A 26757-nucleotide genomic window follows, 5' to 3' on the forward strand; every position below is an offset into this window, starting at 1 on the left:
AACATTCCAACATAATAGCTCCATACCCACCACATCCCAAACCCAATTACAACCTCATCGATATGGCCACCTAACTCACTACACACCCATCCACCCTACCACAATGCTACCACATGATTACACCCCACCATGTACCCAATCCATTATAAGCCCATCTAACCCATTAAACATGCACCTATCAAAATCCATCTGTCCAATGAAGCAGCATTTTGAACGGAAATCCAGGTGATTCTGACAATGAACATCATCTAAGGAAATGATGTGTTTTTCTCCCTTGAGATGTCTGGACAGAGCATTTCCAGAATCTTTTGTATTTATTTCCAGCATCTGCGGTATTTTTCATTTCAACTACAAATCCCACAAGCACCAGGGCCCATTCGTTTGTAACAAAAATAACTATTCTCACAATGCCTCAGGATTCAATACTTTGAAGAATGGAATTTTCTTTTCTTTGACCTTGTGTTCACACTAAATTCCTGAAGTACACTAACTTTTTTAAATTACCAGACCTCAGGGAAAATTATATGACCCATTTTTAACTTAATATAAATGTAAATGTTGTCAGCGAATAAAGTTTAAAGTTCAAAGTTCAGATTTATTGCCAGAGTACGTACACGATATCCTGAGATTCTTTTTACTGCGGGCGCGACAGAATTTCTACCCATTGCTAATTGTACACTGTACTCAAGATAGATACTTATGTAAAATAGAGAAAATTAAATAAAGACATGTAAACAAACTGACTGTCCAATACTGAAAAATATATGCAGTAATAAATGATGTGCAAAGTAAGAGTCCTTAGTCTCTTATTGAATCGGTTGTTGAGGAGTCTGATGGTGGAGGGGTAGCAACTGTTCCTGAGCCTGGTGGCATGAGTCTTGTGGCACCAATATCTCTTTCCTGATGGCAGCAGTGAGAACAGAGCATATCCTGGGTGGTGTGGATCCTTGATGGTTGGTGTTGCTCTCCGAAGGAAGTGTTCCATGTTAATTTTCTTGATGGTGGTGAGAGTTTTGCCTGTGATATATTGGGATGGGTTCTCTACCTTTTGCATGGATTTCTGGATGCCCCCAATCCAGGCCACGATGCAGCCAGTCAGTACACTTTCCACTACACATCTGTGGAAGTTTGCCAAGGTTTCCAATGTTATTTGGAACCTCCACAAACACCTGAGGAAGTAGAGGTGCTGTCATGCTTTCTTCACAATGACATGAGTATGTCCTCCAAGATAGTGATCCCCAGGAATTTAAATTTTCTCACCCTCTCCACTTCTGATTCCCCCAATAATCACTAGGTTGTACACCTCTGATTTTTTCTTCCTAAATTCCACAATCAGCTCCTTGATTTTGGTGAAATTGACTGCGAGGTTTTTGTTAGTCCACCATTCAGCCAAGTTTTCAATCCCCTCCTGTATTCTGACTCATCATCCCCTCCTGTGGTATCGGCAGCAAATTTGTAGATGGTGACACTAATGCCCACAATGCGGGCTGTATTTGAAATCAGTCATTGGTGTAAAGCAAGGCAAGCAGTGGCCTAAGAACTCAACTGTGTGTTGCTCTGTACTGATGAAGATTGTGGAGGAAATGATCTTCCCAACCTGTACTTATTGGGGTCTGAAGGTGAGGAAATCCAGGATCCAATTGCACACTGAGGTATTGAAGTTTGCTGATTAGATTTGATGGGCTGACGGTGTTGAATGCTGAACTGTAATCAATAAAGAACATCCTGATGTATGTGTCCTTGCTGTCCAAGTGTTCCAGGATTTTGTGTAGAACCAGTGAGATGGTATCTGCTGTAACTTGTTGCTTAAATCTCTCTCTTTCTGACAAACACACACAAGCGCGCACACAGAACCGAGTGTGAATTGACACTCAGTTGTCAGAATTATTTTCAGATGTTTTTATTATAGTGCTGTTTGGTTACATTAATGTTGCCTGTACATGGTCCAATCATTGAAAATAGTTACTATTTGCATGGGAAGTTAAGATACAAAGTTCAAGCACCTGTGGAATGAACTCATTACCAATATAAATTCTAAATACCGAAACACATAATGAGAATATTCCATGATTTTTTTTTTTACAAAATTTTATTTTGCTTAACTTCTTCACCGACATGCTTTTTTAAAAAACCCAGCAGCAATAGAAATTCACCAAGACAAATGGTTGCTTAAGCAAAAGTAGTTTTTAAATTTTCTTTAAACATGAAAAAGGATCAAATTGTAAGTTATTACTATTAATTTAACCTAACTTAACCCCCTTCTAAATCTAAGCGCACATGTAGGTAAGGTGTATAAGTTCAGAAAAGTTCTTTGATTCACAGTCCAACCTCATTTCTCACACCTCCAAGTTCACCAGTATCAGGCAATTCTTATACTGTGTGCAGAATTTAACATTTATGAATTTTCACCAAGCTCTGGTGTTTAAAAGTAATTGGTTAACACTCAAGAAGGTTCTTGATGGTTTCAGAGAGAGATTCATTGCTCATTGGGCACACACAAACTGATTGCCTCCGATCAGCCACTTCAGTATCTTGCCAAATAAACTTACCCCATCAGGGTTTTCCAAATGATAACCTCTTCTTCTGCAGGTAACCACAGGGTTCCTTTTTGTTTCCCTTATTTCAGGGGAAACACTCTCGCCAGCCATTTCCTCTTGTCAGGACTACAAGGGTTTTGAACAGGCTGAACTCAGAACTCACAACCTGTCTTCAAAATGGGGTTTTAAACAAGTTGGCAGCTTGCCATGCTGCAGAAACCAGTTCTCTCTCTTAGAGAAAACCTGATTGGTCTCCCCACCCCCACCCCCCCACCCCACTCTCTCTCTCTCTCTCTCTCATGTGCTTGCAAAACCACATGGCCTTCTTAGAACAGCAAACTGCATCCAGACAGATTACAGCACCTATTGTTTTCAAAACAATAATCTATTATTCCACAACATGTCCAATTAACACCTACTTGTGAAGTCCTTCAGCTAAGCACTTTCCATTGTCTTTACAAAGACACTGGACCCAGAGTGTCTGATTCGAGCAGAGCTCTTCCATTTAACATGAGATCTGTTTTGTGAAGTGTTTGTGACCTACACTAAAAGCCTCAATCTAACTCTTCCAAAAACATATCTATACCTAATATAAAATATGATATAATTTGTCACTGTACTCTTCATTTGAAACTGAAAATTCATTTAGGTCAGTAAAAGTCCTTCTCGCTGAGTAAACTGCTACTCTTTTGGACAGTTGACCAGATGTCATTGTAGGAGGATATTTTAAACTGATTAGACCCTAAGGTCTGGATTTCATCTCTCTTTCACTTACCACGCCAACCTCACTCTCACCCTCTGCCCCTCTCTTCCACATCCCTCTTATTCTTCCTTTTTGGATGCACCTTGAAACCTCTCTTTTGGACTAAGCTTTTGCCCATCTCTGCTATAAATCCTCAAGTGAGTGACTCACGATGAAACTTTGATAATAATCCTTTTATGTGTCTTATCTTTTTGAGAGGTGTTACTTAATTTTACCTAATTGGTGGATGTTTTGATAAGTTATACAATATGAATTTAAGATTGATAGGAGGTGGTGTTTAAGCTTGCCATGGCTATGATTTTGAAAAGTAACCAAGTCTTCTGTGTTCTAAGTTACTAAATTTTAACAACAAAATTGAACAACTGTATATCATGACTAGTATTAACAGACTAAACTTTAAAGAAACTCTTACATTTTATCAAGGATACAGCAGAGATCTGTTTGACACAGTATAATTTAGTCTTTATTCACTCACACTCCTCATTTTCACGGACAATATTTCTTTCATTTAAAGGAGCTAAAATAACTAATTAAACAGAAAATAGCGCTTACTTTAGCATAGCGAGAAAAGCAACAGGCTCAACATCAGGGATTCTAATTTCTTCTTTATCTTCCGCAAGTTCCCCATAAAACATTGCATGAAATACGGAGCTCCCGACTGCCAAGACGTACTTCAAGAGGAAAAAAGACTAGTTATAATCAAAAGTGCAAAGGGCTTTCATTCTGACATAAGTGCTCACCAATCTGCAAAGGTCTAAGTCTGCATTTTGGTTTTAAAAAAACAAATATTGCACCCCAGGCATTAATAGGAAACTGCAGATAGAATTGTAGTTTTATCTGGTGCTATGATAAACTAATTTGCAGCACTATGTTACTTTCCTAAGGATCGACCATGACCATTGATCCCTCATATCAGAAATTTCGATGATGACCTAGGTTCTGATGTAAAGGGATTCCTGATCACTCTGCAATGGTTACAAAGCTGTGAAATAGGTCATAGTATATAATGAGAGTGAGGCCAAGCAACACACACTGAGTGCAATACTTGCATGGGATTAAAAGATTTAACTGATAATCCTGTTCTATCAACCCCAGTAGATGAGAAAATGAGCATTTTTGCTATAATTACAACACACTTGCAGCAAGAAGCAGAAGATGAGAAAATTTTAGAGGCTCTGATTTTCCCCCTGGACTTATTTATCCTTAAATATTACTTCTAATTTGGAAATGCATTATGTAAGGGGTAACATCAATGCTTTATGTGACAATACATTGAGATAAAAGGCATTTACAGAATACTGTACATATGAAATTTTCATAAGTCTTGATTATTCAGCAATGATAGAAAATGGAAGTGCAGAAAACTTACTGTAATGAAGGTCAGTATCATCCATTCATTCCGAGGCTGGATTTAGAATAAATGTAGCTCTTTACACCAAGTATATATTCACCCCACACATAGGTTTTCCAAGTATTTGTGCTGAAATACTTGTGGCCTTAACGATGTATCTTGTGCAAAATTTTAAAATAGTTTCCAACCAAAAACCTGAAGCATTCTTTGAGCCGATGAATTTTAAAAATACAGTTCACTTGATTTCAATATATTCTTTCAAAATTTTTCATGAAATATTAAGTATGGCAAACATTATGCCTCAAAAAAAAGAAGTGATATTTAAAAAACCACATCTTTAGTAAAATGGCTGCTTTTAGTTACATAAATGAGTATTTTAAGTACATAAGTTGTTTCAAGGTGTATATTGACACATGTTCAATAATAATTTTATGGCCAACCTTCACCCCACCCCACCACAAAGCTGCTTACCTTGTGTCCTGGCAATCTCTGGGTCCCACCTTGTGGTCCGACCAAGAAATGAACATCTGCCATCAAATCATTGTTAAACATCACAGCATTTCTACAGCAGTTGGTGGGGATAGAGAGAAGAAAAAGAAAATGTTACACAGACAAATGCAATGTCCCCACAAACATTTAACCTAATTCAAGCTAAGAAGTCCAACAAGGCCTTTCCTATTTCCCAATCCACATCCCAACATTTAGTTCCAACCCCATGAAATATCATTTCTAGCTGATGACAATATGTTCGGTGTGAAGAAAGAAAGCAACCTTGCAGAGTACATCCACAGAATCTTGAAGGTAGGAGGGTAGGCCAATAAAGTGGTTAAAATGTCTATGAGGTGCTTTTTGTTTGTTTGCCAAAATATAAGATACAAGATCAGGGAGATTATGTTCAGAGTTTGTTCAATGCTAGTTAGCCCATACTGTGAGTGCCGTGCACAGTTCTAGTTCTAAGCACCAGATAAAATATGTGATGGTGCTTGAGATATAGCAGAGGAAATTTAAGAGAATGTGGCCAGAACTTCAAAATTGTAGCATGAGGAAGGCTCAATCTGATTCTTTCTCGAGATCAGAGGAAACTGAGGAGAGACTAAATTGTGGTGTATAAAAGTATGAGGTGCCTAGATAGAATTTAAAAAAAAAGAATCTGTTTCCTTTAACAGAGAGTCAAAAACATAAATTTAAAGAAATTGAGACATATAGAGAGACAGCAGAGAACCAGGCCTTCAGTCCACTGAGTCTGTGCAAAACAACAACTGAGCTTATGTTAATCCTAAGTACAGTACACAAAAGTGCTGGAAAAACTCAGCAGGTCACGCAGTATCCATATTCTTTGGCTTGGCTTCGCGGACGAAGATTTATGGAGGGGGTAAAAAAGTCCACGTCAGCTGCAGGCTCGTTTGTGGCTGACAAGTCCGATGCGGGACAGGCAGACACGATTGCAGCGGTTGCAGGGGAAAATTGGTTGGTTGGGGTTGGGTGAAGTATGGAAAAAGGCAATGTTTCAGGCATGGACTTGAAGGGCCAAAATGGCCTGTTTCCATGCCATAAACTGTTAGATGTTATATGGTTATAAATCGTTTGTCAGGAAGGAGAATTGGATTCTTGATGAAGGGTTAAGGCTCAAAACATTTGGTACCTTTTAATTCCTGCGTGAGCTACTATTTCTCCAGCACTTTGTGTATTGCCCAGCTGCCAGCATCTGCAGACTTTCTTTTTTTAACTACGCTCATCCCACTTTATTTTCCGCACGCTCTCATTAATTCGCTACTATTTACCTTCACATCAGGGACAAATTATAATGAGCAATTAACATACTTGAACTGCAGGTCTGCGTGAGGTGCGAGGAAACCAGAACACCCGGGGGAAACCCTAAACAATCAGAGAGGAGCATGCAAGGACCACGCAGACAGTGCCTGAGGTCAGAATTGAATAGGATCTCTGACACGGTGAGGCGCCAGCTCCACTATGTGTGCCACTACATCCCACTTAACTGGTGGAAAAGTTAGCGGAGAGTTTAAAAAAAATTACTTATAACCAGATGATGATAGGGAAGTGAAGATCACAGCCTGTAAATGAGAAACCCTCATTGCATTTGAAAAGCACTTAGTCTTGAAGAGATAGGGCCTGAAGGGCTACAGTTGCTGGAAGTTGGTATTTGGCTGGGTGGCTCTTTCATGGCTGGTGTGGATACAGCAGGACAAACAGACTTCTATGAAATAACCTTTCCATAACACTACATGCTTGTTAACCATGATACATTAAAACCAGGCATTCCACCCATGGAGTCTGCCCTGTCTATTTCAGAGCCCCACCAGCACAGAGCCACATTGCTGCAGGTGTTGGATGAAACATAGCATTCATGGAAAGCCATAGGTAGTTTCTCACCCGAGCCCTTCTTAGACCTGAAGCGTTGACTGCCTATGGCTTTCCATGGATGCTGCATGACGGGCTGAGTTCCCTCAGCCCCTTTGTGGGCTGCACTCCTCCCCCACCACCTGCACAAATCTTGTTGATCTCCCACACAGCCACTGCTCCACTATGTTTTTAGTACCACAGAGGCAGGTGCATGTCTGGCTCCCTTTTAAAACCAATGGTAGCTTCCCTCACCCACTCAAGATGCCAACCAAGTATTGGACTTTCTCCCCACCGTTCACCAATGAGCATGGCTGCTGGACTTCAGCCCATTTGGGGAAGCCTCTGCGCTCTGGGGGCAGGTTTAAAAGCTGGCTCCTCCCAACTGCTGCCAGTTTAGCAAAATCGGGTTTTGGTTCAAGTTAAAACCAATACCCCCGTTTTCATATCCAAACAAAAAAGAACCTAACCCGTTTCGCCATGTCATTTGAAAGCAAGTTCTCACATTTGGACGCTGCTCAAAGTATTAAACAAATGCATCCAGTGTCAGCAATTTCCCTTATATAGCAGCTCCTTTCTGGGTTTCGGTGCCAACCGGTGCCCATTGTTTCATCGCTACCCAAAAAGGGCAATTAAAAAAAAGCAACCTTTCAACTCCAACACCTTAGATCCAACCGAGCCTTGTTACTCGTCCCGTCGCAGTTGCGGACAGGGCGGCGAGACTCGTGCAATCATTCAATGGAGCAAATTGGCAAGGCTTCAAGTTTACAAACTGGGAAAATGCAGCCCGACCCGGCGCAGGGGTGCGTCTGGTTACCTGCGGGACACTGAGACTTGTGGAGTCGGGAACCTTGTCCGGAAGGGGTTGGGATCCCCTCCTCTTACCTCTCTCGGATGGTGGGGTACAGCCCCTGCCAGTTGCTCCCCTGGACGGTGTTGTTGTTGTTGAGGTTCTGCTGGTGGCTTTGAACACTGAGGCTGGGACCGGCCACTTTCTTGGCGCTGTACATCTCCGCGGCCATCCTCTTCCTTAGCGTGAGGATCTCGTAGCACACTGGCAGCCGGCTGGCCTTCGATGCCTTCTTGGATTTCTTCACCGCCTCTGGAAGCATCAAGAAGAAAGTCAGACACTTCATGTTCCTGCTCTTGGCATCGACCATGGGTGCATCTGATCAGCAGCCTGGCAAGGCTGGAGGTGGAGGAGGAGGGGGAGGGGGGGGGGGGGGAACGCGGGCTGGGGCAGAAGGCAACGGAAGGTTAATGTTTTCGGGGGTTCAAGTTCTACCCCTGGCGGGGTCAGGCCGTTACCCAACCCCCTTTTTTCGCACTCAAGTGTGATTCGAGGTCAGTCGCCCCGCTCTTCGCCGTAACTCCAACATCCTCGTCCAATCTCCAGGTGGGTGCTTGCACTCTCCTTCCAGCGGGGAGAGCCGGGGATCTGTCCGACTGCTGCTGAGGGACGGTTCGGATTCGGCTCCTACCGCAGATCGGATTAAAAACAAACCAGATTCTCTCTCTCTGTTGCATGCACTTGGTCGGATTTCTATTGAGAGTTCAGCTCTTGTTTTCAAGGCGACAGTCGGATGAGGGAAGTTTGAATTTCCGAAGGGGGAGAAAGAAAACAGCGACCGAGATTGTCCTCCTGCAGACGGACAGTGTCTCGCAGCCAGCGAACGGGAGCCCCGGCAGCGACTGGGCAAGAACCTCTACTGACACCTACTGTAAACACCCAGAGTCAGTGCATAGCGCCAGCAATTAAAGGTGCATGGGCTGCCTCGCACTCGCAGGCAATAGAAAGCTCCATCCACTCTCCCCTCACCTCGGAGGCTGTGTCAGCTCAACAGCGCGTCCCCGCTTTCCAGAGGGAGAGCTCAAATAATGCCGTGCTGTCCATTAAGGATACTGGGCAGGATGGAGATTCATTTACCCCACCCACCCCGCGTCTCAATCTAGGACTTGTCATTTCTGCCCTTCCAATCTTGGCTTGCACTGTTGACTTGGAGTCCAATTCCTCTCCGAGTTGACAGTTCCTGAGGGAGCTCTGCAGGACTGGTCTTTCCAAAGGCGCCTTCAACGACTTCCTCGGGCAGCAAAATAAAAGATGCGAGATAACCCAATGCACCATCGCACGAACGGAGCCCCGCATGCCCTGGGCAGCATTCATCTGCTTCTTTCTGGGACCATCCTGATTCAGGATGTTAATAGTTGTTGGCGCATTTTCTCAATTAGAAACGAGTTTGGAGAACACCCCCCCCCCCCCCCCCAACATTATGAAAGGCGCCATACAATGCAAGTCTTTCTTTGTACATCCATTCTGGACTGCAAATCGCTAAATTCAAACCGATGGCAGTAGGAGTCATTTCCCATTTGCCACCCAAGAGAGTGCAGGTGGAAAGTTCAGGGAATCTGGGGTGGGGGGCAACCTGGATCACACGTCTGCTGAGAGCATTCAAAAAATAAAGTCAGCCAAGCACTTGAAATGCCCAGGCATACATGAAAAGCCGTGGATCTAATGCAGATTAAATGGGATGAAAGAGTTGGCAATATGCATGGTGGACCAAATGGCCTGTTTCTGTGCTGACCCGGAAAAAGCAGGGAAACGTTATGCTTCTTTACTGGATTGAGCCGTACCAACACCCGATCGCTTCAGCAACGTAAATTTAAAGCATTTTGCAGAGAAATACTCCCGTCACTGCGTTGATCTTGAGACATCAGTCTCTCAGGGAGACAAGGGATTGCAGTCTTGATTCTGAGCTGTGTTGCAAAACACTTTTTAAATGCACACTGCAGGCTGCTGGTACTGCTGGATTGTTGGAAAGGACCCTGCATAAGGATCTACTACAATGAAAAATACAGCCCCGCCATTGACCATAACATGCTGTAAAGGACAACCGGACTACACGTGTCAACATCCAAACTGATGGGGTTCCATTCACAATCACTGAGGTCCACTCTCTGAGAAGTGTATTTTTAATTTCCGATTAGGTTGTGAAGAGGTCAACATTGAATGAGGTTTATCCTGTTTGGAAAAGCCACGTTAGTATTTTTAAAGACAGCTATTCATTATAATTTTAAAAAAATGATTGGTTCATTTGGTGAGAAGTAATGAAAACAATAAAATCATTCCTACTCCGGTTCAAGCTTCAGGGAATTTCAATAGCCATCGCACTGTAGCACTTGTGCCAGTAGTAGTCAATTTTGTTCCTGATTCAGGATGTTAATAGTTGAGGCACTTTATTTGACACAACGGGAAGTATTAAAACACCAAATAATGTTAAACATTGTTGTTAAAATTAAATAAAATCAAAAAAGGCAAGTATCAAGGCTATCATCCGTGAAAACTTTCTGATCTACTTATGTGTTTCCGCCTTAATTTTCTAACATTTATGGAAACATTCGTTGAAGGTGATGGAAAGGTGCATGCGGACATAAGATAGAATGATTTGTCTCTTCTCCAGGAAACGCGTGCTAATAAAAGATTGCAGATTTACAATGATCTTTCAGAGAGAATTAGCTGTGGATATGATGCAGTTTAAGAACAATAGCCTCCAGTAGAATTGTTGCATGGTTCACAGAAAGAAGGAATTACCTTCTGCTAAAAGAGGATTAAGATGGCATCCCCAAAGTATTTCGTTAGTCTCTTGTAAAACAGGTCATTTGTTGTGCATGGATGTGCTTGACACTTGGCTATGTTCAGCTAATTGTCCAAAAGCCAACAACGATAGGGTGAAATGAAATGCAGATGAAGGTTTGCATTTCATAGTTCGTATTACGACCTCTGGACATCTCAAAACACTTTACACCTAATGAAGTATTTCTGAAGTACAATCGTTTTAATTAAGAAATACAGCAATCGTATATGCACAGAAAGTTGCTGTAAAGAGTGTGACCATGTTCAGAAATGTATTTCAGAGATTTTGGCTGAAGGGTAAAATATTCATCAGCATGTTGCAGAAATCTCCCACGCTTGTCTTCAAAATAATGCTGTGGAATATTTCACTTCAAACTACAGGGCCTCAGTTTACAATCTATTCCAAAAGAAGGAGCCTCTGACAGTGGTGTACATCCTTTGTGTTGCAGTGGAATGTCGACAGGCACATTTGTTCTTTATGTTCCTGTAATAAATGCTGGCTCCTAACAGTGAGTTTGCTGATAAAAACTTTAAGGGGTCATGCAAAATCCATGGGTAGAAATAGTCAACGTTTTAGGTGGGGACTCTTTATTGAGACAAAGTAACTAGCATTTGATACAATTGCCTGCACCTGTCAAATATTAAATAAAGTAAATTTGCCTATTATATGAACATTGCTGACAGCACAATTTATTTGTGTGTCTTGACCTTCAGAATTCATGCTTGCTTTCTCAATTAATTCAGGTGTGCCAGATTGTACACCTCCTCACAAATGTTCTTCTAAGAAGTTGATTCCTTGTTACAAGGCACAACCGATAATGTCTGTTTTAATACTCCACTGGGTGAATCATTCTGTATATAAATATCCCAAAAATGTCACTGTTAGAATCCTAGCTTCAACAGCACTAAGAATTTCAATTATTTTTATCCAAGACGTGCAGCAATCTCTGCCCCAACTGAATGTTCTACAGCTTTCAATGACACAAATTGGCTGTCTAATTTCCACAACCATGCAAATTCTGGAGCTTGCTTTAAATCAGGTTTTTTTCTCCTGTCAACACAGGTCTCTGTGGTGAGCATCTGCAGGCTGGTTACTTTTTTTAAAAAAATGTATGTTTCATATCTAATCGCAAAGAATGTAACAGTACGAGGAATCTATGGAGAGCACTATACATGCACAGGGTTGGCTAAAAAAATAAATGATTCAATCAGAATTATACAGCCAAAAAAAGCATCAGACTTGCTGACATTAAAATGCACAATCTATGTAACTCCGACTGTTGATGTAGTAAAATGATTTTCCTGCCACAGGATGGTGGGAAATTAGATTTTTACTCTTTGAGGTGTGTTCTTTGCAACAGGATTTTGCAACAAGGATGGAATGTGGAGGGGCTACTTTTATGAGTGCAGCAGGATTCATTCATCCTTGCCACAAATATTTTTCTGATGAAAGTGAACAGAAAAATAGAAGGAATATGCTGCTATCCACTTTTCATAGAATAAGGGAGATGGGGAGATGTTGCCAGTTGTAACAATCATACCAGCAAGTAATCAATTCAGAATTATAGAAAAGGTGAATCTGAACCACAGATAACTTTTTAAAAATACACACTGAATTAGGAGATTAAATGATGGGGTGAGGAAGTTAATTCTCAACTGAGAAAATGGTAAAAGATAAAATTATTGTGGTGCAAACAATAAAAGTTCTAAAAAAAATAAATCCAAATGATGACTCAATTGAAGGTCATCTCAAATAAATAGCAAAGATATTAGGCTCATGCAGACAGGAAGTAGAGGCAATATCTAGGTACAAGGAGAGATGTTTGTTTGATTTATAATTCTAAGAGCTGAGCACCGGTAATCAATATGTAGATAATTTGCCAATAATATTGGTAATATCAGCTAGTCACAGATTAGCCAATGGAAGGGAAGCACCTGAGCAAGTGGTGTCCCATTACAGTAAGTGACTGAGACTGATTTTTTTGCACATCATGTAACTGCATCCAGTCACTGTGTTTTTTCTGCAAAAATTACCATATTTTCTGTCAGTAGTTCTGCTTCTTCTACTCTTTTAAACAGACTGAATTCTGAATAAATTGCCATTCTTTTATGCATAATTGAAAGTTGATCTGAGCTCACTTGCATGGCTCATCCTGCCCACAATTAACTGGCTGACAGTAAGGTCTGCAGACACAGTTCTTTTTACATCTCACCAAAAACTTTCCCAACTGTGAGGTAAATCCTGTCTGATCCACTGAGTTTGTCCAGCATCTCATTGATTTGCAGCTTTTTTGTGTTTCCCAATAGTTTCACCCTCTGCAACTGGATCTTTGACTTTCTCATCGGAAGACCACAGTCAAATGGTTATATGGTTATGGTTAATACGAATTGGAAACAACGTCTCCTCCTCACTGATTATCAACACAGGTGCACCCCAAGGATGCGTACTTAGCCCACTGCTCTACTCATTATACACCCATGACTGTGTAGCCAGGCACAATTCCAGTGCTATCTACAAGTTTGTGATGACACCATAGTTGTCTGCAGAATCACAAACGGCAATGAGGGAGATAGATCTTCTCGTTGAATGGTGTAACAACAACCTTGCGCTCAACATCAGCAAAACCAAGGAGATGATTGTAGTCTTCAGGAGGAAGTCAGGGGAAGATGACTCAGTCCTCATCGAGTGCTAAATAATGGAGAAAGTCAAGAACTTTAAATTCCTGGGTGAAAAACATCTCCGAATATCTGTACTGGAGCCTCCAGGTTGATGCAATCACAAAGAAGGCTCACCAGGGCTGTACTTTGGTGAGGTGTCTGAGGCAGTTCAGTATGTCACCGAAAATTCTCGTAAACTTCTACAGGGGTATTGTGGAGAGCATTCTGGCTGGTGGCATCACTGCCTGGTTTGGAGGTGCCAACTCTCAGGACAAGAATAAGTTGTTAACTTGGCCTGCAACATCACAGGTACTAGATTTCACTCTATTAAAGACATCTACATGAGGCAGTATCTTAAAAAAAGCAGCCTCTATCCCCAGAGACCACCCCCCCCCCCCCCATCACCCAGGCCATGCCCTCTTCATTCTGCTACCATCAGGAAAAAGATACAGGAACCAAAAGATGAACACTTAGCAGCACAAGGACAGCTTATTCCCCACCACCATCAGATTCCTGAATGATCAATGAACCAAAGACACAGCCTTACTTTTCATGCACTATTATTTTTTTTATATATAGTGATGTTAAGCAAGGCAAAGCTCAAGTCTGAAGAAACAGGTGGGAATAATTTATTGCTGATGGTAGACTGCTTTTATCTACCTTCTATTTCATCATAGTTCTGGATTAAGGTTAGATTGGATGGGGTAGGGTTAACAGTGGAAAGGGTTGAGAAGGGTAGGGAAGTCCATTAGGGGGTACAGGATAATGGGTAGACATGAAGTTAGTGGAAAAGAATTGAGGAAGCTGGGATTCATTGCGAAGGAAGGGATTTTCATGATTGATCTTATGGAACACAAGAGTACTTCTTCTCTGCCAAGATATGCAATTCTGCCCAGTCACGTTTGGAATCCTCAACCCATCCAGAAACCTCTTGTCAAACTTATCCAGTGGTGCAGTGCTGCCGGAGCTCACTGGAGTGCCGCTCTGGGACCTCATGGGGCCGCTCCAGCAGCTCCTTGTCGCCATTTTTGGTGAGCTCCAGCACCTAAAAAAATTAGCATTGCATCCCTGAACTCAACGCACTCTTTACTTCAATGCAAAGCCAACTGGTTGGTCTTTTAAGGAAAGGTAGAGTCAATCTTTATTCTATTTTTCTCAAGACCAGAGTGTAAAACGTCACTGCACCAAGATTCAACCCACAAGGAATGCACAGGCTCCAAGATGCCTGATGCTGCACTCATAATTCTCTGCTCACTTCTCCCATCATGATTCTGGCTTCTTTCCCAATCAGAAAGGACTTTCCTCACCAAATGTCTGCTTGGCTTGTGACTGTGAGCAGTACATAATTCGCATCTCCACCTGGATTTCTGACAGCAGATTCTGTCATCACCCAATTCCTCCCTGTGGGCTTTGTACCAATCTACATAGCAGGGCACAGACTGGTAGCGAACCAAGCAAGGGTATCTCTTTCAGGCATGGCTCAGGAAACATGCTGGGAACAAGGGCTGTTCCAAAAGCATCACCATCCAGGCAGTGGGCATGCTCAACATTTCTTGCGTCCCTTGCATGGTCCAGCCAGGAGCACCATAGCCTTGACTGTCCATCTGGAGTTGTGGCTGTGCTGCACAACCCTGTCAGGCTGAGGGACCAGCTCTTTCTGTCACAGTTAGCTCAATGCTATTGCAGTGCCAGTGATCCGGTTTGAAATCCACCGCTGTCCGTAAGGAATTTGTACATTCCACCCATGGTGGCATGGGTTTCCTTTGGGTGCTCCAGTTACCTCCCACATTACAAAGATATACAGGGTTAGTAAGTTAATTGGGTTACATGGGTGTATTTGGGCGATACAGGCTGATGGGCCAGAAGGGTCTGTTAACCTGCTGTGTCTGTGCATTAAATTAAGGGCTGGGAGAGGAGGAAGTGCAGAAGCAATGGGGCCAACCAGCAAGTCTACTTGGTTACTGTAAGTGCCCACAGTAATTATTCTAAGATCACTTCCAGTGAATCAAACTTGTGATTCCCGTTATACCATCAATCCCACCACCCTGGTCACCACCATTGACACTCTCAGTGTAGCCTGGTGGATCTTAACATGATTTATAAGAAACAGCAAACAGCTGCAACACGGCAAGAAAAAGATAAATCTCACAACCTTATTCCATCTGTAGTTACAAATTCCCAGGAATAATGTTTGTTGTCCTTGAATATAATTTTGTTAAACTATGACTTCTCCACTGCTTGTGTGTTCTTTTCTCTAACCTAGGGCTCTGACTGGCTCTAGTTTGGACCGCTGACTCCCACTGAGGATAGATTGAATGGCTGTGATGGTCGACTGACCGGCGATAACTCACTTTCAGCACATCACCAACTTTAGCCTGGACTAGAGCTGATGGTTTGTTACCGTTGCAGAGCCCTTCAAAGGAGGTGCTGGGGGAAACAGGCCTGTTGTCATCTTGAGAGATGACAGTGGATGCTTGCCTAGAGGAGCCAAGTGATTCAGAACTGCATCTCAGCTCTCCACAGGCTCTGCTTAAGGATGAGGCATGACACACTTGGAACTCATCATCAAACCCCCCAGTGAGTCAAAATTGTGGCCATCCGTAGTGACCTCCATAGGAAGCTGCAAGAGCTATCAGTAGATGCTCCATAATACTGATGTCACTGTCACGCTGATGGAGAGCTAACCATTTGTTCCTTTGAGGATGGAACAGTCTTAATGGTCTCCTCTTTCAGACTCCTTTGTATTTGGACCCATTCTGTAGTGGCACTCTGAGCATTCCCAGGTATGCGCCTGTCATGCATCTTCGGTGCACCTCAAGCGAGCTTATGACTCCTCTACACCAGAGGTGGCACATGAGCTCACTCACTGCCACGTGTCGCTGCACCTGTTATCCTTGAACACATTTGTGCTCTGTGATCTATTACAACTGAGTGCTCTCATGCAGTCCCGCTGCCAAATCATATGCAGGCTGGGTGTGGTTGGATTGAGTGCTATTGCATCTGGTTGTCCCACCCCTAACCCTTTTCCCTCTGTGGCTCAAAGGCCTTGACCTACAATTAAAGAAAAGGATAATGATCAAAGGCCAAGAGGTGAGGATAAAAGAAAGGGGGAGGAAGAGAGGTGCATCTGGCAAAAAACATCGGTTGTTTGTCATGCACAACACATTCAAGAGAGTAGAAACAAGAAAACAGAAACAAGAGGAAGAAGCCTGCTCTGGATTTTTAGATAGTATTTCCAATTGTCACCGAGACATCAACTGTCTCAACTTCATCACTCCCCGCTCTTATTCGAATTTTACCCCTTCCGTACGCTCTGCCCTTCGCTCTCTCTGCACAAATCCCAACTTCATTCTCAAATTCGGAGACAAGGGTGGTGCTGTTGGCTCACTGACCTCTACCTTGCCGAAGCCAGGCATCTCCTTCTCACTTACCCCTTCAACGGAAACCTACCAAAGGACATCAAGCCACTGTCTCATCATCTCTAACCTTATCACTTCTGGTCATCCCCCTCCCATGACCTCTAACCTCAGTTTTCCATTCCTGTTCTGCCCGGTTCTACCACTTACCCAAGATACACAAACTTAATCATTCAGGTAGATCCATTGATTCTGCATGCTCTTGCCCCACTGACCTAGTATCATCTTACCTCAACTCTATTTTTTCCTCTCTCATCCAGTCCCTCTCTACCTACATCCACAATATCTCACATGCCCTCCTTCTCTTCAATAACTTACAATTCCCTGAACTTGACTGCCTCAGTTTTACTAAGGACATCCAACCTCACTACACCTCCATCCCCTGTACTAACAACAGTCCAAACCAGTCTCCCTCCTCCCTCTGGCAAAACTCGTTCTCTCCTTCAATATCTTCTCCTATGACTCATCCCACTTTCTTCAAGTCAAAGGAGTAGCCATAGGTACTGTTAGGTCTGCTTTGTTCATGAATGAGTGAGACAAACACCAGGCTGAGTCGAAATCAGGGTTCTTTGTTCTTTATTACCGGATTGTAACACTTGCGACTAAACATGTTAGTCGGAGAATGCATTCTGCCGTTATCAGCAAAATGGTGATTTTTTATACCCTTGGATATGTGCTTAGAACATCATCATATCATTACTTGTCCAATGACTAAAACTGTTGCTATCCTTTCCCTGCTAGCTTCCTGCCTCTCAATCCATCAATGTCTCTCTTATCTTGTAAGTACAAGGATGCATTCACATCTTGTTATAGCCCTGTACATTCCCATCTCATGATGTTTTACCTAACAGGAGTACAAGGACACCTCCCCTTCTTGTTACAGCCCTGTACAGGGTAACTCCCTACACATTCCCATCTCATGATGTTTTACCTTACAATACCCACATGCGTTGCAACTACACCAGCCTTTTTGTTGACTTTGTGGAACATCCATGCTGCAAGCCTGCACAGGCAAGGCTCCTCAACTCTTCCTCTACTACAGTGACGACTACATTGGTACTGCCTCATGAACCCTTGATGAGCTCGTCAACTTTATTCACTTTGCTGCTAACTTTCATCCTGACCTCAAATTCCCTTGCTCCATCTCCGACAAGATTCTGCCCTTTCTTGGCCTCTGTCTCCATCTCAGGAGACAAAATTAGTACAGACATTTTTTACAAATGCACCAACTCCCACAAGTATCTCACGGTACTTCTTCACACTGAATCTCCTGCAAGGATTCTATTCCTTTCTCTCAATTCCTCTACCTCCTTCACATCTGCTCCCAAGATGAGGTCTTCCATTCCAGATCGAGATTACTTACTTCATCAAAAAATGTGGCTTCCTCTCTACCACTTTAAACTCAGCCCTTACCTGCATCTCCTTTACTTTCTGCACATCTGCCTTGTTCCCCCTGCCCCTCAACGCAATAAAAACAGGATTCCCATTGTCTTCACCTACCACCCCACCATCATCCTCAACCAACCTCTGCAGTTTCTGTCACTTACAAGAAGATCCAACCTCCCTCTCCTCCCCTCCCTTCAGTAGAGATTGCTCCCTCATCCCTTCCCAGTAATCGGCCTCTCAGACCTTCCCCTGTGACCGCAGGATGTGCCATACCTGCAGCCATACATCCTCTTTCACCACCATTTGGAGCCCCAAATAGTCCTTCCAAGTGAATCCACACTTAACTTATGAATCTGCAGGAGTCATTTATTGCATCCGGTGCTCCTGATGTGGTCTTCTCTACATTGGAGAGTCTAGGTGCTGACTGAGAGATCACTTCACTGAACACCTTTGTTCTGTCCACAACAATGACACGGATCTCCCACCATTTCAAATCTGCACCCCACTCCATGCCGACATTCCTGTCTATGTACTTCCAAACCAAGGCTACCCGTAAATTGGAGGATCAACACCTAATGTTCCATCTGGGGGCTCTCAACCAGATGGCATTAATGAAGATTTCTCCAGCTTCTGCCTGTTCTCCCTCTCTTTCCCATCCCTCCGTCTCCTTTCCTCCAGCTATCCACCCTTCTCTCTCCATCCCATTGCTTATTTTCTCTTATACATTTCTTTCCTTATCCACCTATTATCTCTTTCCTGTGGGCCTGTGCTCCTCCACCTGTCCCTTTCCCCCACCATCATTTTATTCACGCACCTGCCTACATTTTGCTCATACCTTGATGATGGGCACAAGCCCGAAACGTTGGTTATGTATCTTTATTTTTGCTAGATAAAGTACGCTGTTTGACCTGCTGAGTTTCTCCCGCATTGTGTTTTTATTTTTAAGAGAACCCTTTGTGTGATGATTTTGTTGGTGTTCCTGCTCTCCAGTCACGGGGACTAACAAGCCTCTTCCAGGGAAAAAAAGGTGCACAGGAAACCTCAGACTTCTCTAATTGTTCACTGCCATAGTTTGCATACAACCTTCTCCTGTAAGCAAGAACGTTAATGGAAGTTCTGTGCAATGTTCGGAGAAAGGGATGATTATGCTCACGGTTACAAACTTAGGAAGGCAGCAAGGGCAGAATATGCATGGAGTAACTGTAGGAGCTTCATGTTAAGCAGGAGAGGATTGTGATGCAAGTAGTGAGGCTGATGGAGACAGGCATTCAGATGAGAGTTAATATTCCTACCAATGGCAGCTGGCAGGATCATTGAATTCTTTTTCTCACAATCTCAGCTGAAATCCTGCAAATAACCTCATAATGCAAAGGTGACCCTAAAAAGGTACCTGCACCTCCCACTACCTGGTTGTCTGACCTAGGATAATTTTGGACCATGCATCAGAAGCTACAAGTTCCTTTCATTACAATAAATGGCCCATACCAATGTCATGTCTTTTTCTCCATGTTAACAGATGAAACTCGTGCACAACATTTTTAGATAGGGTTGACTTTAACCAAAACTCAACTGGTCCATTTAGAATAGCCAGAAAAGATAGGAATTTGAATCCAAGTGCAAGTTTCCTGACAGAAATTATGAAGACATGACTATATTTAACAAAATTATATTCAAAGACAAAGCCTTAAGCTGGGAAGTAATTTAAAAGGAATTACTATCTTGATAAATCACATTATACAATATTGATTTTGGAAAGTAATGCTAGATCAATAAAGAAACTTCTTTAATTAGACAGTGATTTGACTGTGAAACTATGACAGGGATCTGTTGAGGAACATAGTTTACATGCTTTTTTAAAGGTTATCAGGTATGAAAAGTGAGAATGGAAAGATTCAATGAAACGCCTGATAAGGGGAAGATAAAATGGAAGGTCTACATAGAGCATAAAAACTACCCAAACTAATATGAATTAATGCGTCAGACTCCTTCACAGCAGAAGGAATATACAAAATTGGGGCTAGTTTAGATGGGCAATGGGCAAGCATGGGAGAGAGTTGGGCTGAGGGGACTCTAGCTTATAAACAAGTTGAGCTGAATGGCAATTGTTTCCATGGAAGTCACTGCTCTGGATGAGAACATAATTTCACTATTTCCACCACAAGTAGGTAGTTTTGACTTCCACAGATGGGCTGAGGTCCCTGCACTTCAGTCAGCTAACTTGCAAAGCATCAGACAAAAGGTCAAAAATCATATAAATCAAAGAAAATAGGTGGAGCAGCAGGCAAATCAGCCCTTCAAGTTATAGCCAATAACACATATACTTTGCAGACAACACGTTACAAAGCCCTTCACCTAGACTCCCACAGCATGTGAACATTCCATGCAATTCAGATCTCTTTACATTTAAATTGCATAAGCTCTTTACAATTTGTGACAAAAAGCTTGAATTCAGAAGGGAAAGAAAAAAATAATCACAGAAACTGGCATCCATCCATTTGTCTGCAAGTGAACAGCTGGGCAAATGGCAAGGAACACTTACTGTCTAATTAAAAGCAAGAATCCATTTTTGCAGCCCTAAGAGGTGACCACTCATTCAGGGACAACAGTTCCTCATTCAAGATCCTTATGCTAAAGGGCGCAGCACTTTCAACATTGACCCTTTCAAACCATCATATAATTTAAGTAAAATCAAATAAATCTCATCACAGGAGATCAAAGCTTTTCTTTTCTTGACTTTGTGGATCATGTAGCTAAACATCAAAGAACATTGCACAATTAGACAACATCCTTGAGGAGTTGATGGTCAGATGGGTGGATGAGATTGGAGGTATAGTGTTGAAGACTTTGGAGAGTGGCTGATGCCACAGGATACAAGGCTAACTGTGGGTTGAAGCTCTACCTCTAGTGATGGGGTGTTGGACAACCATGAATTCAGCAGAAAGTGAACAAAGATTTGCACAACTCTCGCCCATTGCAAATGCACAAGGTTGGGCAGCAATGCCAAAAGAGTAATTAGAAAACAACACAGCACTTAGAACTGCCAGTGACAATAAAAAGTCCTGGTGGATCCTGATATTTAAATTCTCATTGAGAGGCATCTAGATTATCAAGTTTTGCTGAGTTCTGAATAACCGATAGAAACTGCACAATTCACATATGGTCATGAGTAAGTAGACTGTGACCCTAAACAAAGATGGAAGTGTTTGATAAATTAAAAAATAATGTGTTTTGTCAAGCATGTAAAGGTGAATCTCAAAGAGAAATCAAAAAAAAAAACTGGTATGGTTCCAAGAATTAAATATCAGATAAACCAGACTTGTGTTTATGTTAAAAGGCCCAAAAGGAAGAGCTACAGTGGTGCAGAATTCAAAATGGAAAGGACCTGCATTTATGCAACATCCTTTAAAGTGCTATCTCAACTGTAATGGTCCACGGTGAAGACAGACATCAGTAATGAAATTTATCATCACCTTCAATGTAAGCTGGTTGACTGAGGAAAATTGTACTTGAAGATTAAGACCCCATGCCTGGCAGAAACCTCATGGTAGCGGTGATCCCTGCAACCCCCCCACCCCAATATGTTTCTGAGATCTGGACTGCCTACAGCAGGCATCTCAAGGTGCAGGAAAGATACATCATTGCTGCCTCTGCCTCTATTCCTTCAAATCTGTTAGAAAAATAAGGAAATAAATATCAATGTTCTCTCCAAGGCCAAGGTATTCAGTATTGGTACCCTTGTTATATTCAGTTGGCTTTGTTGGAGAAGGAAAATGCCATGGAGACACAAGAGACAACATACGTTGGAATCTGGAGCTAAAAACAAACTGCTGGATGAACTTTTGTGAAGACATTTCTGGAGGCAAAGAGATTGTCAGTGATTCATGTCAAGACCCTATGTGATGAGAAGGCCATGTAATTTGTATGAATGACACCAGACTCCCAAACAGACATTATTCCCTGCTCTGTCAACACGAACAGATTACCAGGTTCAAGGATGCATTCAAAAGGTTCCCTGAAGAAATGCAATATTCCTATTGACTCCTGGCAATCTCAGATCTATTACCAAAGTGTAGAAGGAATGCTTGGACAGTATTGAGAACTCACAGGTCATACATAAGAGGCACAGAGAAGTTCTGTGGAAGTGATGGAAGAAGTGCACCCTTCACAACTACCTCCCTTTGGCCTGTCCCATCCATGGCACAGTCTAGAACCCTGACAAAGATTTCATCAGTTATCTGGGAACCTGCAAAATCAGAATGGAAACAAGTCAACCCCGATCCCAAGGCATAAGGAGTAGAAAGTGAAGTGAAATTAGTTAGATTGTTAGGACAATTAATTTGTAAATATCAGGTGATCCCATGATCTGACCACTTTTATGCATTCGAAGACTCACACATCACCTCCACTTCCATGATTGACAACTTAGAATAATTTAGTTCAACTGATAAGTGCTGGGAAGGGGGGGGCAAGGAAGAGGGCAAAAGTGGTGGGAGGTGGAAATCACAGGGGGAGAGAGAGGGAGCTGGGGGGGGGTGCGGACATAGTTTCTGGTCATCTCAAATGATCTTATAATCAATGTAAGCATGTTTAAAGTTCAACTATTGTGCAAAGAAAGGCATTATGGTCCTGCAATGTGACAACAACCAAATCAGCTGTTTTAGCAATATTGCTTGGGGGTAATGTGTTGTGAAACAAAGCTGCACAATCTGGTACAGGTTATCACAGAACCTCACCACATTTTGTGTTTGGAGTAGGTTGGATATCAAAACAATTGCAAGTTTTAAGACTTGACCAGGCCTGAATTGGCTATGTCCAGATGAGGTTTCCAGATAATACCCAAGCATAACCCCACATCTCACAGACACCCTGCAAGACAATTAAGGCCTAAATGGATCATTCCTTGCACAAAACAGCACATCCAACAGGACAACAATAAAGCACTGGAGTGCCAATGTGATCAAATTTTTGCAGTGGGACTTGGCCCATCTATCTGTTTTAAGGCTACAGAGTGACCCACTGATCCACAGCTGACATCATGCAGATATCCTGTTTCCTATTGCCAAAGGTGCACATTACTGCTGAATTTTCTGTCAGTGCACTATTTGTGCACTGGATAAAAGATTGCCACACTATGTCACACATTTGTCAAGCAGCAAATTAAAGGTCCGACCTATTTTTGAGGCAGCGTGACCAAGAAAGAAATGAAGGGTTGGTGCATTTCCACCTGCTCTGCTCTAAAGAAGCCATGGTGAATTTTTCCTGTTCATTTTTTACACAGTAACAATGCAGCTTCAGTCCTTGATTGGAAGAGAGAGTGATTGTCCCAGATTACATCTGTCTCTGTAGATTGAGAAAAGGCTTTTTTTTAAAAATATCAGTGTGCATCAGAAAAGTGGGGAAAAGTGAATAGGAATGACAGCACATTAGAGAAGATGTGCAGACAATGTGTGCCATTGCAAAGTAGAGTCCACATGTTGTTAGAGCTCATAGATACAATATTTTGCAACAGTATCGAGACCTTCGAATGTATGAAATAGGTGTACTGGCTCGATGAGCCTTCTTCATCATTCAATGGCCTTAGACTCGGATCCAATTACTTAACCTGTTGCCCTAACATCTTGGTTTCCTCCATTCTTCAAAAAAATCAATCTCCATGTGCCTCAGATACATTCAATGAGGCTGCCCACAGATTCCAGGGAATACAACAGGTTCACTACTTTCCGGGAGAAGCAGTTCCTTCTCATCCCTGAATCTTGAGTCTGGGTCCCCCTAGTTCTAGTCTCGCCTGCCAGTAGAAACTGTCCTTGCTTCTATCTTATCTAGAGCTTTTCATAATTTTATATGTCACAACAAGCACCCCCTCATGTTTCTTAGCTCCTATGAGTGTAGGCCCACTAATGGGACTGGCTATACTGGACTGGGTGTTGTGTCGTGCACCAGAGGTGATTAGCGAGCTTAAAGGAACCATTAGGGGGCAGTGATCACAATATAGTGCAGTGATCACAATATAACTGAGTTCAATTTAAGTTTTAACAAGGAGAAACTAGAGTCAGATGCATCTGTGTTTCAGTGATAGAATTCTCACCTGCCACATGGGAGGCCCGAGTTTGATTCCTAGCTGCTGCAACATTGTTTGGGGTGGTATGGTTGGTGTAGTGGTTAGTGCAATGGCTTGACAGAGCCAGTGATCAGGAATGGGGTTCAAATCCCATGCTATCTATATGCAGTTGTTATGTTCTCCCTGTGTTTGTGTGGGTTTTCCCCAGGGGCTCCTGTTTCCTCCCATCTTTTGAAGCATACCGGGGGGGGGGGGGGTGTAGGTTAATTGGGTGCAAAATTGGTGGCTCAAACTCGTGGTCAAAATGGCCTGCTACCATGCTGTATGTCTAATTTTTTTTAAAATAAGTTTTATAAAAGTTAAAGATGTGTTGGTATTTCAGTGGAGGAATGAAAATTACAGTGATATGAGAGAGGAACTGGCCAAATTAGATTGGAAGGGGGCACTTGTAGGGAAGACGGCAGAGTGGCAATGGATGGAGTTTCTATAAAGTGCAGGATACCAATATCAAATGGAAAAAGTCACCACTGTGGCTGACAAGGGAAGTCAAACCAATGTAAGAGCAAAAGGGAAGGCAAACAAGGAAGCAAAAATTAATGGGAAGATAAAGGATTGGGAATTTTTAAAACTTGCAGATAGTAACTAAAAAAAACTCATGAGGGAAAAAATGAAGTATGAAAGTAGGCTAGCAAATAATATCAAAGAGGATACTAAAAGCTTTTTCAAGTATATAAAGAGTAAAAGAGAGATGAGAGTAGATGTAGTTACATTAAAAAATATAACACTGGAGAAATAATAATGGGAGACAAGGAGATGGCAGAGAAACTAAATTAGTATTGTGCATCAGTGGAAGACAGTAACAGTATTCCAGATGTTGAAGGATATCAGGGAAGGGAAGAGACTTCAGCTACTATTTCAAGGGAGTAGGTGCTCAGAAAGCTGAATGGTCTCAGGATTGATAAGTCTGCCAGACCAGATGGATTGCATGGATAATGATCTTTCAGGAATGGTATGGTCCTGGAAGACTGGAAAATTGCAAATGTCAAGAAGAGAGGGAGGCAGCAGAAATTATAACCCTGTTGGTTATAGTTAATGGTTAGGAAGATGTTGGAGTTGATTGTCAAGTATGAGGTTATGGAGTACTTGGAGGCACATGACAAAATAGGCCTAAGCTAACATGGTTTCCTTAAGGCAAAAGCTTGCTTGAAAACCGTATTATAATTCTTTGAAGAAGTAACAAGCAGGCTGGATAAAGGAGATGCAGTGGATGTTGTATATTGGGATTTTCAGAAGGCCTTCGACAAGTTATTGCACATGAGGCTACTTAACAAGATATGCGCCTATAGTATAACAGGGAACATACAAGGGTGGTTAGAGGATTGGCTGGTTGGCAGAAAGCAGAGAGTTGGAGTACTGGGATCGTATTCTGGTTGCCTACCAGTTGCTAATGGTGTTCCACAGGGGTCAGTGTTGGGGGCTGCTTCTTTTTTATGTAGTTTATCAATGATTTGGAGCATGGAATGAATGGCTTTGTGGCCTAGTTTGGAGATGATACAAAGATAGGTGGAGGAGCAGGTGATGTTGAGGAAACAGGGAGGCTGCAGAGAGACGGAGACAGATTAGAAGAATGGACAGAGAAGTGGCAAATGAAATACAGTGTTGAAAAAGTGTTTGATCATGCACTTTGGTAGAAGAAATAAATGAGCCGACTAGTTTTCAAATGGGGGAGAAAATTAAAAATACCTAGATGCAAAAGGATCTGATAGTCCTCATGCAGAATCACCTGAAGGTGAACTTGCAAGTTGAAATGGTGGTAAAGAAGGCAAATGTAATATCATTCAATTCAAGATGAAAAAAATATAAAGGTACATATTTTGATGAGGGGCTCAAGCCCAAAATGTTGGTTATGTATCTTCATCTTTACAACATGAAATACACTGTTTGACCAGCTGAGTCTCTCCACCATTGTGTTTTACTTCATCCACAGTGTCTGCAGACTTTCATGCTTTACTCCTTGGAGCAGTTTTGGACTTCTCATTTAAGAAAGGATGTGTTGACATTGGAGAGGATTCAGAAGATGTTCATAAAGGTGATTCCTGGCATGAAAGGATTATCATATTACAAACATTTGCCAGCTCTTAAATTCAATTCCTCTCACAATCAAGCCTGACATTTCCTATTGCCTTCTTGATTGCCTGCTGCACCTTCAAATTAACTTTCTGCAATTCATGTACCACCATTCCCAGGTCTCCCTGCATGACTGGACACTGCAATTCCTCACCATTAAAGTAACGGCATGATTTCCTATTTTCCCTTCCAATGTACATGACCTCACATTCACCAATGTTGTTCTTCATCTGCCAGACCCACTAGCTATAACTCTCTGCAGACTCTGTGCCTTCAACACAATTTGATTTTCCACTCAATTTAGTGTCATTAGCACTTGATGCTACACTTGATCGTTTCCTCTAAATCATTTATGTATTTCATGGGCCCTGCTCTGATCTTCACGGCATTAAGAAACACCTAACTCTCTGCCTTCTATTGGTTAGCCAATCCTCTGTCCATTACATTGCACCCAACTCCACACACCTTTATG

The 26757-nt window shown here is 42.3% G+C and overlaps 1 protein-coding gene across 4 annotated transcripts in view; it reads right to left on the reverse strand.

Moving 5' to 3' along the window:
- Positions 1–26757, reverse strand: part of LOC138760776 (BTB/POZ domain-containing protein 3) — a 67823-nt gene that overhangs the window by 18344 nt on the left and 22722 nt on the right. For 2 of the 4 annotated variants that reach the window (XM_069931848.1, XM_069931847.1), the window contains exons 3-5: positions 7895–8111; positions 5123–5213; positions 3853–3971 (exon numbers count right to left, since the gene is read on the reverse strand). In XM_069931848.1, coding sequence (XP_069787949.1) covers positions 3853–3971; positions 5123–5213; positions 7895–8031 — 347 coding nt within the window. In that variant the 5' untranslated portion in view covers positions 8032–8111. Of the gene's footprint in view, positions 1–3852; positions 3972–5122; positions 5214–7894; positions 8170–26757 lie in introns of those variants that run through there. The other 2 variants (XM_069931846.1, XM_069931849.1) reach the window with 2 other exon arrangements.

Source organism: Narcine bancroftii, chromosome 4 (assembly GCF_036971445.1).
Source record: "Narcine bancroftii isolate sNarBan1 chromosome 4, sNarBan1.hap1, whole genome shotgun sequence".
In the NCBI taxonomy this organism is placed as follows: Eukaryota; Metazoa; Chordata; class Chondrichthyes; order Torpediniformes; family Narcinidae; genus Narcine; species Narcine bancroftii.